This window comes from Sinocyclocheilus grahami, unplaced genomic scaffold (genome assembly GCF_001515645.1).
Source record: "Sinocyclocheilus grahami isolate Dianchi unplaced genomic scaffold, SAMN03320097.WGS_v1.1 scaffold40.1, whole genome shotgun sequence".
In the NCBI taxonomy this organism is placed as follows: Eukaryota; Metazoa; Chordata; class Actinopteri; order Cypriniformes; family Cyprinidae; genus Sinocyclocheilus; species Sinocyclocheilus grahami.
In genome coordinates, this window is record NW_015505219.1 from 2793681 (window position 1) to 2808758 (window position 15078).

Sequence of the window (15078 nt, forward strand, 5' to 3'; positions counted from 1 at the left end):
GTTCTGACTCACGTAAGTACGTTTTCATTTAAAGGATTTGCCACTGATGATTCAAACGCGAGTTTTGGGCAGTGTAGAGTAGTGCTTGCTGTTTGTCATTTCTCCGATCACAAATGCAGACAGAGTTTTATGTTTATGCGGCGCGATGCAATGCAACGCAATGCGTAAAAAGACAGTGTAAGTCATTATAATCAGTAATTATGTCCCCACTGGATGCAACAAATTCCTCGTTTGTAATGGGTTTTAATGGTTTTGTCTCGTCGCTCTGGCCGGGACACGCCATCACAGTATGGTGAGGGGTGTAACATTTCCGTCACACACTTGAGGTATTTGGCCAATCACGATGCACTGGATAGCTGGCCAATCACAGCACACCTCGCTTTTTCAGACCGATGAGCTTTGTAAAAATCGACGTGTTTCAAAAAGGCGGGGCATAGAGGAGAAACAATAATGTACAGTATGTGGAAAATAATGTGTTTTTTTTTTTACTTTAAACCGCATAAACACATTTCATTACACCAAATAATGTTCTTTTTAGCTGCATCATATGACCCCTTTAAGTTTTTTTTTATCAATGTGTTACCCCTGTTGGTGTTTGCCGGCGATTGATTGAACATGTTGAATCGTGTTTGGCGGGTCTTGGAATATCTGAGAAGTGACATACTGTCCTTAGTCGGCTGTCGCCGCTGGCTTTAAAGGATTAGTTCACTTCCAGAATAAAACTTCCTGATAATTTACTCACACCCATGTCACCCAAGATAATCATGTCTTTCTTCAGTCGAAAAGAAATTAAGGTTTTTGAGGAAACGTTCCAGTATTTTTCTCCATATTGTGGACTTCAGTGGTATCCAATGGGTTGAAGGTCCAAACTGCAGTTTCAATGCAGCTTCAAAGGGCTCTAGACTATCCTAGTCAGTCTTATCTACTGAAACAATCGGTCAATTTCGGTCAAAAAAAATAAATGTATGTACTTTTTAACATCAAATGCTTGTCTTGCACTAGCTCTGCGATGAGCATGCGCGACTTCACGCATTATGTAATCACATTACGTGGTTAGTTCTTCGTCTGTGTACTTTGGTTCAAAAAGGTAGGGTAGGGCGAAAACATCTCATTTTCATCATCCGACATTGTTGTTTTACCTTTTTTTTATAAGGGTGTTTGACTTTCTTTGTGAGTTTGCTTTGTAAATACTGGGTCGGTACTTCCGCCTGCGTCACGTGTGACCTATCCAACTTGACTACGTAATGTGTGAAGTCGAGCTAGTGCAAGACGAGCATTTGTGGTTAAAATGTTATTTTTTTTTTATTTAAAAAAAAAAAATTTTTAGAAAATGACAGATCATTTCACTAAATAAGACACTTATTCCTCGACTGGGATCGTGTAGAGCCCTTTGAAGCTGCATTGAAACTGCAATTTGGACATTCAACCCATTGGCTACCATTTAAGTCCACTATATGGAGGAAAGACATGAACATCTTGGATCACCTTTAAGGTGATACGTGCTAAAATGATGGTCATGCTGGAGGCCCTGCTAGAATTTGTTTGCCTGTTCTTTACTCACATATGTATACCATTATGTAAGGAGTGATGCCAACAGTTGTTAAGTACTTCCATAGTGACAGCAGACTGTTTATTCTCATCTTTGTGTGATCCATTCAAACTGGACTGAACTCATGTACAGATGTTTTCTTTCTGTCTCCCTCAGGTGGTTTTAACTAACCAGATCACCACACATGTGGGCGAGAAGGTTCACTGTCCTCAGTGGAATCAGGCAGATGGTAAGAACTGGAGTCTACACTGATTTTTGTGGAGAATGTTTTTGTGTAAAAGGGATTCGATGGTGGAAATTTAGACCAGATATTCCCGTCAAGAGGCTCTTCTGTTTCACCCCTCCCTGATGAGCTGTTCTCTGATCTCGCTAATGGAAGCCATCGTTCCGAGCTTTCCGAGAGGGTATGTGGGACAAATGAGCATCAGTTATGACCTTCCACACAAGCAGCTGTTGTAGGTTCTTTGGAACTACATCATTGACCTCGGAGAAGATGGTATCACTCTAACCAGGGGGCTGAAACCGCAATCCTCCCGTTCTACAAACCTGTTGGGGCAAAGCTTTTAGGAAAGAGATACAGGCTCCGTTCTCATGTTATCTAACAGGCACTTGTTTGTGGCTTATAACTTTACCCCCAGACACCTCTTTCTTTACATCCCACTGTTCCATTCGGCAAGGTGGGGTTACCGGTAACTCTTTCTCCAACTCACTTACTCTGTATCTTTCTCTCACACATGCACACAATCTCTGTTTTTCTATCTCTTGGGATTATGTGGGGAAAGAATGGCCCTTTTACAGCCTCACCCTGTTTATCTCTTCTTTCTGCATTTCTCTCTCCATCCTTGGTCTTATCTGATGCTTAAAGTGATGGTTCACCCAGAAATGAAAACATTGTCATCATTTATTCCCCCTTATGTTGTTTCAGATTCATATGACTTTCTTTCATTTGTATGAACACCGAGTCAGATGTTTATTAGAATGTTCGTTCTGCCCTTTTCCATACAATGACTGTGGATGGTGTCAAGTTGTGTAAAAACCAGATAATAGTACAAATATTGCCATTCATTCATGCTTGCGTTCAAATTTAAATAAAATTACATCTCGATTTGTCGCAAGGCACAGGAGAACCAATAACTTGAATATCTTTGAGATGCCATATTTGAACAGGCACAAGTGATAATCTTGAAATCAAATGAATGTTTTTTGTGAATTTTTCACACAGCTACTCAAATTTTGTGTCTGTTCTATTATGATATCTCCCAAAGATATCATGGATTAAAAAGACTTGAAATAAAGCATAAAAGTCAATATGGACTACATTTATGGTGCACTCTTATAATTTCTAGAGCTCCACAGTCGATATTATTTATAGAAATTTTGAAAAGAAAAATGCCATAAAGTCACGTTAATTCACGTTATATCCATAGGAAAGAAATGAAAAGAAAATGTCATGATAACTATAATTCATGTTAACAATACTATTGTGATATCTATTGGAAATTAAAGGAAAAAAAAAAAAGATAAATGAGCCCAATGCTATGATTCATGTTAACAGTAATATTATTACAATATAGAATATAAATATACAATATAGAAACTTTGAAAGGAAAATGTCATGATAACAAAATCCAGTGCTATGATTCACATTAACAATATCATAATGACAATATCTATAGAACTTTTAAGAAAATGCCGTGATAACTAGGTCTAATGCTCTGAATGACGTTAACAATATTATCACGATATATATAGAAATTTTGAAAAGAAAAAACACCATGATAACAAAATCCAACGCTATGATTCACGTTAACAATATTATTACAATATCTATAGAAATTTTGAAAAGGAAAAATGGCATGATAAAATCGAACGCTATGATTCACGTTAACAAATATTATTGCAATGTCTATAGAAATTTTGAAAAGAAAAATACCACAGTTGTCGCTATATTGCAACATCCCTACTTCAGAGTCTCTCTTTTTTTGTTTCACAAAAGAAAGTCATATTTTCTTTTGTAGCTACATGAGGGTAAATAAATGATGAAACAATATTTTTGAGTAAACACCTTCTTTAAATGTTTACATTTGCATAATATTGTAAAATTAGTTTACAAATACTGATTTGAACTTGGACGTCTCTTAGCACCTCAAATAAGGATGTCTGCTTTTCAAGCTGTTGTTGTACTTTGTAGCTAAGAGGAACTGATTAAGACAGGGTTTTATTGGTTCTCCGACAGCCAGTTATTGAGAAAATGTGTTTTTCTTTGGCCTTGGGAATGGAAACTCCCTTTGAGGTCTTTTGTTGAAGTTGTAGACAAGAGGCCCACACCTTAGCAGTTTGTATCTGCTTGCATAGTTGAATCTGAGATGTTGACTATGGTCCAGAATAGTACAGTTGTTGCTCTCGGCTACTGCTTCACGCTTGTTATTTATATGAGGCCAATACACATAAATAATAACAGATCAGCAGATTTACTGACCATTTCCGCTTTGGATCTAATACCATTTTTTCCATTAGACATCAGCTACTGGCTTTAGATTAATGTGTTTTCTTTTGGGGTCAGATGTGATAGACAGCAGTTCAGTTGTGAGGCCTTGGGCTCCCCCACCGTCTGTGTGTAAAAAAAGGCCACAGTGATTCACTTCTGCGCTCCTCTGTACATTGATAAGAAGGCTATTTTGTGTAGTTCACTAAGAAAAAAAGACTTTGTTTCACTTTGTTTTATCGCCTCCATTTCTGGAGACTTGATTTTGTTTGAAATAAATATCTTGGTTATACTTTACTATAGGGACCAATTCTAACTAGTTGCTTAATAGCATGCCTATTATTAACATATTGGCTGTTTATTAGTACTTATAAAGCACATATTCTGCATGACCATATTCTACATCCCTAATTCTATACCTAAACTTAACAACTACCTTACTAACTACTAATACGCAGCAAATTAGGAGTTTATTGAGGCAAAAGTCGTAGTTAATGGTTTGTTAATAGCGAGAATTGGACCTTTAAAAAAGTGTGACCAATATTTATTTCTAGGTATTTTCTCAATGTTTTTAAATTATGAAGATGCTTTATGAACATATCACAAATCCGAGGTTTAAAAGTTGTAAATTAAGGTAAGGTTTGTTCTGCAAGCAACTACGGTGTAAAAAAATATCCTGTTATATTTACCATAAAAACAGCAGCTGAAATTCACCATAAATAATACAAAATGACAGTGTTTCGAGTATGACATGATAGCATGTTGATACCTAATATATTTATTATACCGATTTACTTAAACTACCAAAATTTATATTTTACCTTAAAATGTACTGATTAACACCAAAATTAACATAATACAGGTGGCACAGTAGAAAACAACATAATGAATCAGAGTTCATCGTAAGTAGCCTGTATATAAATCATAGCTGATACTTATATAGTGCACAGGGTCACATGACAGACAAAACACCATCAGATCCTAACATAGACACTAGGGTTGGGCTGATAGACGATGGCCGCGCCAATTATAATGAGCTCTATACACTGATCTATATATAATGAATCTCTATTATAGATCAGTGGTTCTATAGTATGTTGTCGCGCAGCTCGCGTCCGGTGTTGACACGGTGTTAGGAATAGTTATTTGTTTTCCGTGCCTTATAAGGATTGATGCTTCGGGCACAGCCCCTAACTCCAACGCCAACCCCCGCGCCGCCGACGTCATCGTCCATCGTGATGTTTCACTATAGACATCGTCCGATGCCAATTTTGTTGACATCGCCCAACCCTAATAGACACTAAAATAATGCAAACATATTAACTAAATAACAGAATTTGAATTTATTGAAAGGATAGCCCCTTGAGATGTGGCATCTCATTTTCAAGGGGGTCCAGAAACAAAAAACGAAATATTACAACATAAACAATACAACCATGCAAAACATGTACGCAACACATACACAAACTAGAAGACATGCTCAACCAATCCCCCACACCTACAGCAGGATTACTAAACAATCAATGTCATATATAAACAAAATCAACATAAGAAAACTAACAAGCATACACAAGTAAATGTAAGATAAGAAAATAAAAATGACCTAAAGCAATAGCAAAAAAGGGAAAATGTAACAATGTACATTACTGATAGCAAAAATGAGAAGAAACAACATTATTTATATAAAACGTGTTATGCAGGGCTTTTGGGGAATTGCCGTTTTCATATTTCATATTTATTTGTAAAACCCATAGATTTGACAATAATGAACAGTTAAAACGTACAGTTTTTCACCTTTATATGATAAGGTAACTTTTTACTTTTTCTTTTACTGTATAAATTGGCATATGTAAGTAGCCCTTTTGCGACGAGGAATAGAAGTAGATTATGCACTGCACGATGGATTTGACGTGAGTGCATCACACAAACGATAATTTATGACTCTTTCTACCCCCTATCTAATGCAAATTGACGATTGTGCAAAGGTTCAAGTAGATTTTAAACACAAAAAATGAATCCTCTGTGATCGCCCCCTGAAAAACACATCTGATCAGTGCGCTGGATCTGACCTTAAATCAGTGTAATTACATAGGCATCTTTAAACCCGACCAGTCATTCAGACAACCCACTGATGAAAGCATATAGTTTTGCACATTCTACTTGTGACTGAGGAAAAGTACAGTATGTGTAAAACAAATCAGCAAGTGAGATTTACAACATCAATGAGACATTCACAAATATTTTCCCAGATGATGGAGAGTATTCGAGAGAAGATTGTTGGAAAAACTGCATGTCTGCATGATTATTGGCTCAATTCAATTGCCAAACACTACAGGCTCTTAAACCAAATCAGCCTGCATCACCACATGAGAGCCACTCCCTTGTCTATATCCAGTCCAAGTCAACAACTTTCCCATTCCCCTGCTTGACAATCCATCAATAAAAAATATTCGGACATGCTGAATTTGGTGCAAACAAGAATCGGATCCTATAATAACTGATTTGTGGGTTATTAAAAAGACAGCTGATTGAAGTCTGTGAATAGCCCTGCTGTCACGCAGTGTGGGAAAGCACCCATCGCTTCTGTTGGGATCGGAGAGTGTAGGCGGATTGTTCTGGAACCCAGAGCATTGATTTAAGAAGTTGGGTCTTAACAGGGTGTCACATTTGTTTAGTCTGTCCCTCTCCAACCTTATTACCACGAACTTGCATTAAAACGCATGCTCATTAGTCTGCGTTTCTTTCAGACATCAGAATGAGTTGTGCCTGCTGATAGTGCTGTTTATTTGCACACGGTTTTAAGGCCTGAGTCACTATAGTAATTATGCAAATAAGGTAACGGCACAGACGTGCCCACAAAATCTGTTGAATACAATTCACACGGTGCAGTTCCTCAACTTGTTGGTTGAGGATACAGCACACTACCGCTATCTGGTGTATTTTAAAATGTGCTCATTTACACACATATCTGGATACATGTAAGTGTTTATTTTACAAAAATGTCTGTATTATTTTGTTTCTTATGCAGCTACTTGCCAATAAAAAAAGCGTGCAGCACATACCTATATCACTTAAACTTTGCTCTCAGCAGTGTGGGTGGCATTTGGATGTTCGCTAACAATACAGTATATCGCTGCTTGTGTGTTTTGAGCATCGCTTTCCCCCTAAGTGAAACTTTGCTGTATATGGGGTCTTTACAGTAATTAGGGGTCAAGCACCAAAGGTGCTTAGGCACCCATTGTATCTGTTAGTCATTCTTCTTCTTCCTCCGATCTGGAAGTCTATGGCAGCCCATAGAACTGCTTGTCGGAAAGTCATGAAATTTGGCACTCAGATAGAGGACAGTCTCAATATTAAACATAGGAAATTTTGAGTCTCTATCTCAAACTCTCTAGCGCCCCCAATAGGCCAAATTTGCGCTCATATTTCTGCAAAAAAAAAATTGAACTGTAGGTTTAGAAGCAAAATTTGTTTTTCTTCTGATTCCTTGGCTCATAAATTTCTACAGGTCAAGATTTTTCGCAATTTAGAATTTTCCGAAAAATGTACTTTTCCGAATTCTTCCTAGACGTTTTGTCCAATTTTGACCAAAATTGGCAAAAAGTTATCAAAAGCTTTTTGATATACCAAACCATTTGCGTAAAGCACATGAAGGAATTTGACGAAGTTTGTGCAAAAATGGACATGAGGCCATATCTCCACATAACGACTAGACTACAAATACCAAAGCTAACGATAAGCCTACTTAATTTTCATGTCATTTTCACTACAGTCCTACAAAATGGCAGCAGTTGTGTTGGTATGAAATGACAGAGCGAGTCCGAGATGTGATGAATAGACACATTTAAAGGGTTATTTTAGCCAAAACTGAAAATTGTCAACATTTACTCACCCTCGTGTCATTCCATGATCCAAATTTTTGTTCATCTTTGAAACACAAATGGGGATTTGTAACGAAATCTGAAATATTTCAGTCCTTCCATTTTACCAAAACTTTGATACTTCAAAAAGTTAATAAAAACATAAAAAAAACGTAATCCACATGCAAGTCTTTAATCAATGCACATACATAGAGCACGTTAAACATGGTAAACACGGAAGCTCAACCGCACTAGCTTGAAGCAAAAAACGTCTTTTCTTCGCATCAAACAAGCAACTTCTGTTTACCATAGTTTATGTGCTCTACAGTAAGTACATTGATCAATGTTTAAATGTGAACAAAAGCCTATATATTAAATCTGTTCATCGTGTAATCAATAGTGTCTCTTCAGAAGACCGATTAAACCATTTGATTTATATGGATGTTTTTATAAACCTTTTAAAGCGTCAAAGTTTTGGTGAAATATAGGGTTTCAGTGGAGGTGCAGAAATTTTTCTGGGTTCATTAAAAATATCTTAATTTGTGTTTTGAAGATGAACTAAAATCTTACAGGTGTGGAATGACATTAGGGTGAGAAAATTATAACAGAATTTCCATTTTTGGCTAAACTATCTCTTTAAATTAGCGCCAGTTTGAGTTACACTGAATGAGCGTCTGGTATACTTGGAAGACGGTGAATATTATGAAATCTGATTGCAGAATGCCGTGATTCACCAATAAGAATGAAGTTTACTAGAGTGTTGTGTAAGTTAAACGGTTATAACACTATTTTCAGTTGACGACTTATTTGATGATTATTCCATGGTCTGTCTGAATACTGGATTCTGATTGACTGGCAGGTATGCAGTAAAACCTTTTAATGCACAGGTAGTTCCAAGTCAGTTTAATCGCCGTTCCATATTAATGCGCTGCTTTAATTGATGCACACTAACCTACACGCATCATTCGCGCGCGCACACACACACACACACAGAGAGAGAGAGAGAGGTCAGAGATCGCTGATTGCGCTGCACACACACACAAACTTGTCAACACTTCCCTGAGATTTTCATTAATAAAATAGCCTAGATACTAGATCGCTACATTATATTCCTCAACAGCGAGGTGGTAAAATCGCTGTTTTTGAAGTAATTGTTTGTACAGAGTGTAACGAATCAGCTCATGGGAAATATGAATAATGAACCATAAAGTCAATTTCTGCTCTGCCTCTCCTATGGGGACAAAGAGTGGGTTATCCTACTCACATTCCTGGGGGGGTCATAAAACCAGTGATATCATGATTAGTTGTCATGGTGACCAAGGGGGGATGGTGTTCAGCAGAAATCCTGGCATCCAGTTTATTGAGTGAGGGGACTGTGACGATTTGTTAATCTAATGAATAATTGATTTGTTAAATCAAATAAAAATTGTGTCAGATTGGTCGAGACGCTACAAGAGAGATGCGCAGACGCAGCACGCGGGTACACACAACTGTCATCTCTCTCTCTCTCTCTCTCAAACGATCGATCGATAATTAATTGAAATACATGCTATAATTCATTCAAAGAAATGTGATCTTACCACAGTATTTCATCTCTGTGTCTGATTTGAAGCAGGCAGAATGCTAGCGCTAATGTGCCGTAACTGACGAAAATAACTTATTTTTACCCATTCGGTCAAATATTGTGCTGCAAGGAGCAATACTAGTTTTAACTTGTCTATAACTTGGAAAATGACCATGGAATAAGCGGTATAATCAACGGCTAGCCGTGCATTAAAGTATTTTAAATGCACTTCGTGGAGGCAACCGGTTCTTTGCCTCCACGTCGTGCATTTAAAATCCTTTAATGCACAGCTAGCCATTGATTATCCCTTACGTAGAGAATATACGCAAACATTTTTTAAAATTAAATTTTAAAATAGTAAACAACAATTTAAGCATAAATTACACAAAATTCAACTTGTTTTTCTGTGAATAGAATAATATCAGTTTTTATTTAAATACTCTCAGCGCAGTACTATTTCAGTCTAGTTAGCACCTGGTTAAGCAGGATTGCATGTGTTTATTAAATAAAGCGTGCTTTTCTGGTGAAAATCTGTGTGAAAAGTGGCACTGTTTAGTAAAGTAGCCCTTTTTATCTGTTGATGTGAAACAGAGCTCAACCCGATCTGGAGCTGTAAAGTGGTTGCCTGTTGTTTCCAGATTTTTTAGGTTTTTTGAGGATGTTGTTTTTTCAGAGGAGGGGCCTTCCAGGCATCCAGTTCACTGACATGCCGTGCCAACCTTTTCAGGTTTCTCCCGCACTCGACTTTCCACAGGAAATGTTTTGAGGAAGTGAGAGTTGCTGATGTGACAGTTTTGAATGGTATTGTCAGATTACAGCATGGTGCTTCAATGTTGCACAACAAAGAAACATGAGAAAGACTCTCAGGCCGTGACCTCAGAGGCCCTGACTGTTTCTGGTTGCGGCACTGCAGGCGAACAAAAACACGCAGGTGTGTTTGCATAGCAGTTGGAAGAAGACCCGGATGAGTGTTGTCAATAGTATCATTGGTAACTTCCCCAGGTGTCTGACCTAAAAAGTGTTTCTATTGTTTCTCGGGCTTATCATCTGCTCTGCACTCAATCCTTAAACCACAATAATGACCCAATGGCTCCAAGTTTTCAAGTGATTCACAGTGGATGAGTGAGTTATGGCGATTGGGAAATGGAGCAATATGCAGAAACGGCTATAGTCCAAAATTCCCAGTGGTGGGTGAAATGAGAAATGAATATTTATTTCTGTTTATGAAACTGTATTAAATATTTAATAAAAAATATTATGTAGCACAATAAGGCTGCACAATTAATCAAATTTCTAATCGCGATTACAATTATATATTTGTAATCCACAATTACGTAATCGTTCAAAGTGGCAATTAATCGTTCAAAGTCCACTTATGTTATTCTGCACGCTTAAGATATGTTTTTTTCTTTCTACATGTTATCTTAAGGGTTTTTCCATAGTTTTAGTATAACATTATAATACCATTCATATTTTTGAATATTTTTTTTATTTCATTTTTTTTATATAATTTAAAGAAGAAACCAATCCGATGTATATTTGACATTTGAGGCTTAATACTATAGAAAAGCACTAAAGGTTTTTCAGTTAGAGTGTTTTAAGCTTGTTTATTTTCATATAAAAATACGCCATGCAGTTGCATCAAACAATGGTATAAACATCATTCAATGTAAATTGTGATAATCGTAATTAATAATCGCAATTACAATGGGAATAATCGACAATTATGATTTGTGTCATAATCGTGCAGCCCTATAGCACAACTGTTTACAGCATTGATTATAATGATAACTGTTTCTTGAGCAGCAAATCAGAATATTAGAATGATTTCTGAAGGATCATGGGATACAAGACTGGCGTAATGATGCGAAAAATGCAGTAAATTACTTTTTAAAATACATGCACAGTATTACAGATTTTATTACTTGATCTAATAAATGTAGCACTGGTGAGTGTAAAGAGTCTTTTTTTAAAAACATTAAAATATGTTCATTCTTAAATGTTAATAATGCTAATTTATCTAAATAAATGACAAGTTCATAAGTAATATATAATTGAGTGCATATGGATTTTTCTATAGTAATATGTGTAACTTTTTTTTAACAACCAACAAATGTGAAATATTTTACCAAAACAAAAATATGATGAGCAAAATAAAATTGTTTCTTCAGATTTTTGTCACTTATATTACAAATATATTACAACATTTAATTTTTTTTTTTAATTAATGACATTGTTATAAGGAATTTATGTATGGTTATTGTGAATAACAATATTATGCATCCTAGATATATCCATATGCAGTTTTCCGCATATGTTGTTTTTAGTAAAAATTTGTTTTTGTTTGTTTTTAATTTTAATCAAGTAATTTTAAGAGAAATTAGGGTGATCATTGTTACAATTAATTTTTAAAGCATCATCTAATAAAAGTTCTAATAAAGTGACTAACTAATTGTCCAATTAATTATTAATTAAAACGGCTCCTTTTTAGTTTTTTCGTATTTCCCAAAAAACGGAAAAAACAAGAATTCAGCTTACATTTTCGTTTTTCGTTAATGGGTGGAAAAATGAAAAAAAAAAAAACAGCTTGAATATTCGATTTCTACACGTGGGCGGGAATTAAACGCCCCTTTCTGCTGATTGGTCAGCCGAAGATCAAACCATGCCGTCATCAGTTCTTCCACAGTATCACGCAGCAGAATAATAGTCCTCCACTGCTGCAGTTGTACGGATTAATAACCCATTTTATTGCAACTACATTTCATATTTTTCTCATCAAACAGACTAATGAATAGCTCCACACAACTCGTACCGGGGCAGAGTCTAGACAGCAGTTCTTAAAGTGATAGGGGGTCTGTGAAATAATTTGCTATAGCCTAAAGTATTTCCAAACTGTAAAGTCACTTTTTTTTTTATCATGATACATAGGCCTACTGTGATTTATTCCAAAGTGACTTATATGATGCATTTAACGTCAAATAATCTAAATGAAGCCTTTTAAAAGACAAGTATTCGTTGTGGTTTGTTTGTGGCATGTGCCGGAAAGATGCTCAAGGAGACCGAGACGCGCTAAAGCAGCGCATTCTGTTGTTCTCTTTATTTTTCAAAGGCATGACATTTTGTAGTCCGTTTGAACGTAACGTTACACAATTAAAAATATACATTTTACCATACAACTATAAATGACAGAGTATTAAGTTATTTCCCCTCGATGGGGAAAAAAATCCAAGTGAACATCAATCAGTACTTAATATTAATTTAAACTGCTTTAAATATGACTGCTGCTTATTTCCTGTGCACTTCAACACTGGTCTGCCCTTGACTGTAGTCTGTCTGCTTATTGAGTTTATTTAGGCTAACCCATCGCAATTTATTGGAACTGTGTGAACTAGAGTCACTACTCACCTTAATGTTGTTCTCACAGCTCACGCTACGCACAAGTGCATATCCGTTTGAGATATCAATTTTAATAAAACACAAGATTACATTATATAACTCTAACAGTAGGCTATTTAATATCTGTGGTTCTCCTGTTGTCAGTCAGAATGACAGTTCTTGCGTGAACATAGGCCTATATATACCCAAGCCAATTTATTATTCTTTCCTTTTTGTCTTAGTGTTTAAAATATTTATTTTGAAACAAATGAATTAATTAATTTCTTAATTAAACAAACAAACAGACTTATTGGGTGAGAAGGGTAGGCTATGACAGCTGTCATATCATACCCTGCCATGCCCAGCTGATGCAAAGAATATAATTTATATCTGCACAGAAGAAAGCCCTGTCTAGACTCTGCCCCAGAGTTGGGTGCAGCTATTCATTAGCCTGTTTGTTTGATGAAAAAAGATTAAATATAGTTGCAATAAATGCGTTAAGAATCCATACAACTGCAGCAGTGGAGGACTATTATTCTGCTGCGTGATACTGCGGAAGAACTGATGAAGGCACGGTTTGATCTTTGGCTGATCAATCAGCAGAAAGGGCGTTTAACTCCCGCCCACGTGTAGAAATCAAATATTCAAGCTGTTTATTCATTCTTCCACCCATGAACAAAAAACGAAAATTTAAGCAGAATTTTCGTTTTTTGTAAAAAAAAAAACGAAAAAGGAGCCGTTTTCTCATTTTTCTACTTTCAATATTAAATCAAAAAACGAATGATCGAATGATACACGGATTGTACACGGACCGATTTCGAACCCTGACTATTTTTTTGTTTGTTTTGTCCTTCAGTATCTACCGAGGAGGACTCTGGTTTTGTGACAGCGGCGCTGGGAAACACATGGAGTCACTGTGTTAACACGCGCCTCATCGTCCAGTACGAGGACACAGAACGGAGACAGGTAAACACTTTCTTACTCCTTTGTGTGAATTAGCAAAACTTTGTTTAAATATCTGAAAACGTCTCAGGTTACTTATGTAACCATGGTTCCCTAAGTAGGGAATGAGACACTGCGTCCTCTAGGGGTCGCTATGGGGAACGCCTCGTTGTGACCCATGTCTGAAGCATACATTGAAAAAACAACAACTCGTTGGCCGGCGACAGCCATGACGTCACTACCGGTGCGACTATAGTATAAATAGGCACCGGGAGCACACATCATTTACTTCTTCGTCTGAAACTTGCGTCCGCAGCATAGCAAGAAACCTAGAGGACGCAGTGTCTCATAAGTAACCTGAGACGTTCCCTTTCATGGGAACTTCTAACTGCGTCCTCTAGGGGTCGCTATGGGGAATGGTATAGCCACGCCACCATGCTGAGGGGAGTGCTTGCCAGAACCATGGCGAGCACTAAGTACCAACTCAAATCAGAAGGGTAAGCATACTGCAAGCTAGCCAAACACTCCACTTATGGGATTTTAGAAAAGTGGGCAAAGCATAACGTGCACACTTACCACTTATGTGGATTTTAGAAAGTGGGCAAAGCATAACGTGCACACTTACCAGCTATGTGGATTTTAGAAAGTGGGCAAAGCATAACTTGCACACATTTGAAATACCGTTCTAGGGGTTCTCGTGGCACCCTGAAAGAGCAGCCCATAGATAGAAATAGCGCATCCCCAAAAACACTATGTCTACGGCTATAATGCTGGAGTGGCTAGCAGTAAATCTGTAGTTGAGGGAGCAAACATCCAGCTCTCAATCGAGAGGGAGCTCAACCTACAGCATGTTCCAATGGTGGAACAGCTAGCAGTTATTTAGCTGAGGGAACAACACACCCAGTTCTCAAATCAAGAAGGGGGCTCGACCTGCAGCATGTTCCAAAGCTGGAACAGCTAGCAATAATTTACTTAGCTGTGGGAGTAACACACCTAGTTCTCAGACGAAAAGTGGGCTCGACCTACAGCATGTTCCAATGCTGGAATGGCTAGCAGTAGTTTACCTTGGCTGAGGGAGCACAAACCCAGCTCTCAACGAGAGGGGGCTCGACCTGCAGCATGATTGTAAAATCAGAAGGGTAAGCATACTGCAAGTTAGCCAAACACTCAGCGCATCAGGGAGGCAGAGGAAGGGCCTAATTCACCTGATGCTGCTGGTTCCAGGTGCTCTGGAGAAACAGAGAACTCAAACTTCTCATGTGAGAGGAGAACTCCGAATTCAGAGGAATAACGTTGCTCATTC

General features: G+C 37.2%; 1 protein-coding gene across 5 annotated transcripts in view; it reads left to right on the top strand.

Moving 5' to 3' along the window:
* The window catches only part of rad51b (RAD51 paralog B), a 52644-nt gene that overhangs the window by 9854 nt on the left and 27712 nt on the right, over window positions 1–15078 (top strand). For all 5 annotated transcript variants that reach the window (XR_001608904.1, XR_001608903.1, XR_001608905.1 and 2 more), the window contains exons 7-8: window positions 1706–1778; window positions 13690–13799. Coding sequence is in view for 2 of the 5 variants with exons in the window: in XM_016267836.1 (XP_016123322.1) it covers window positions 1706–1778; window positions 13690–13799 (183 nt within the window). In the remaining 3 variants the exon portion in view is untranslated. The remainder of the gene's footprint in view (window positions 1–1705; window positions 1779–13689; window positions 13800–15078) is intronic.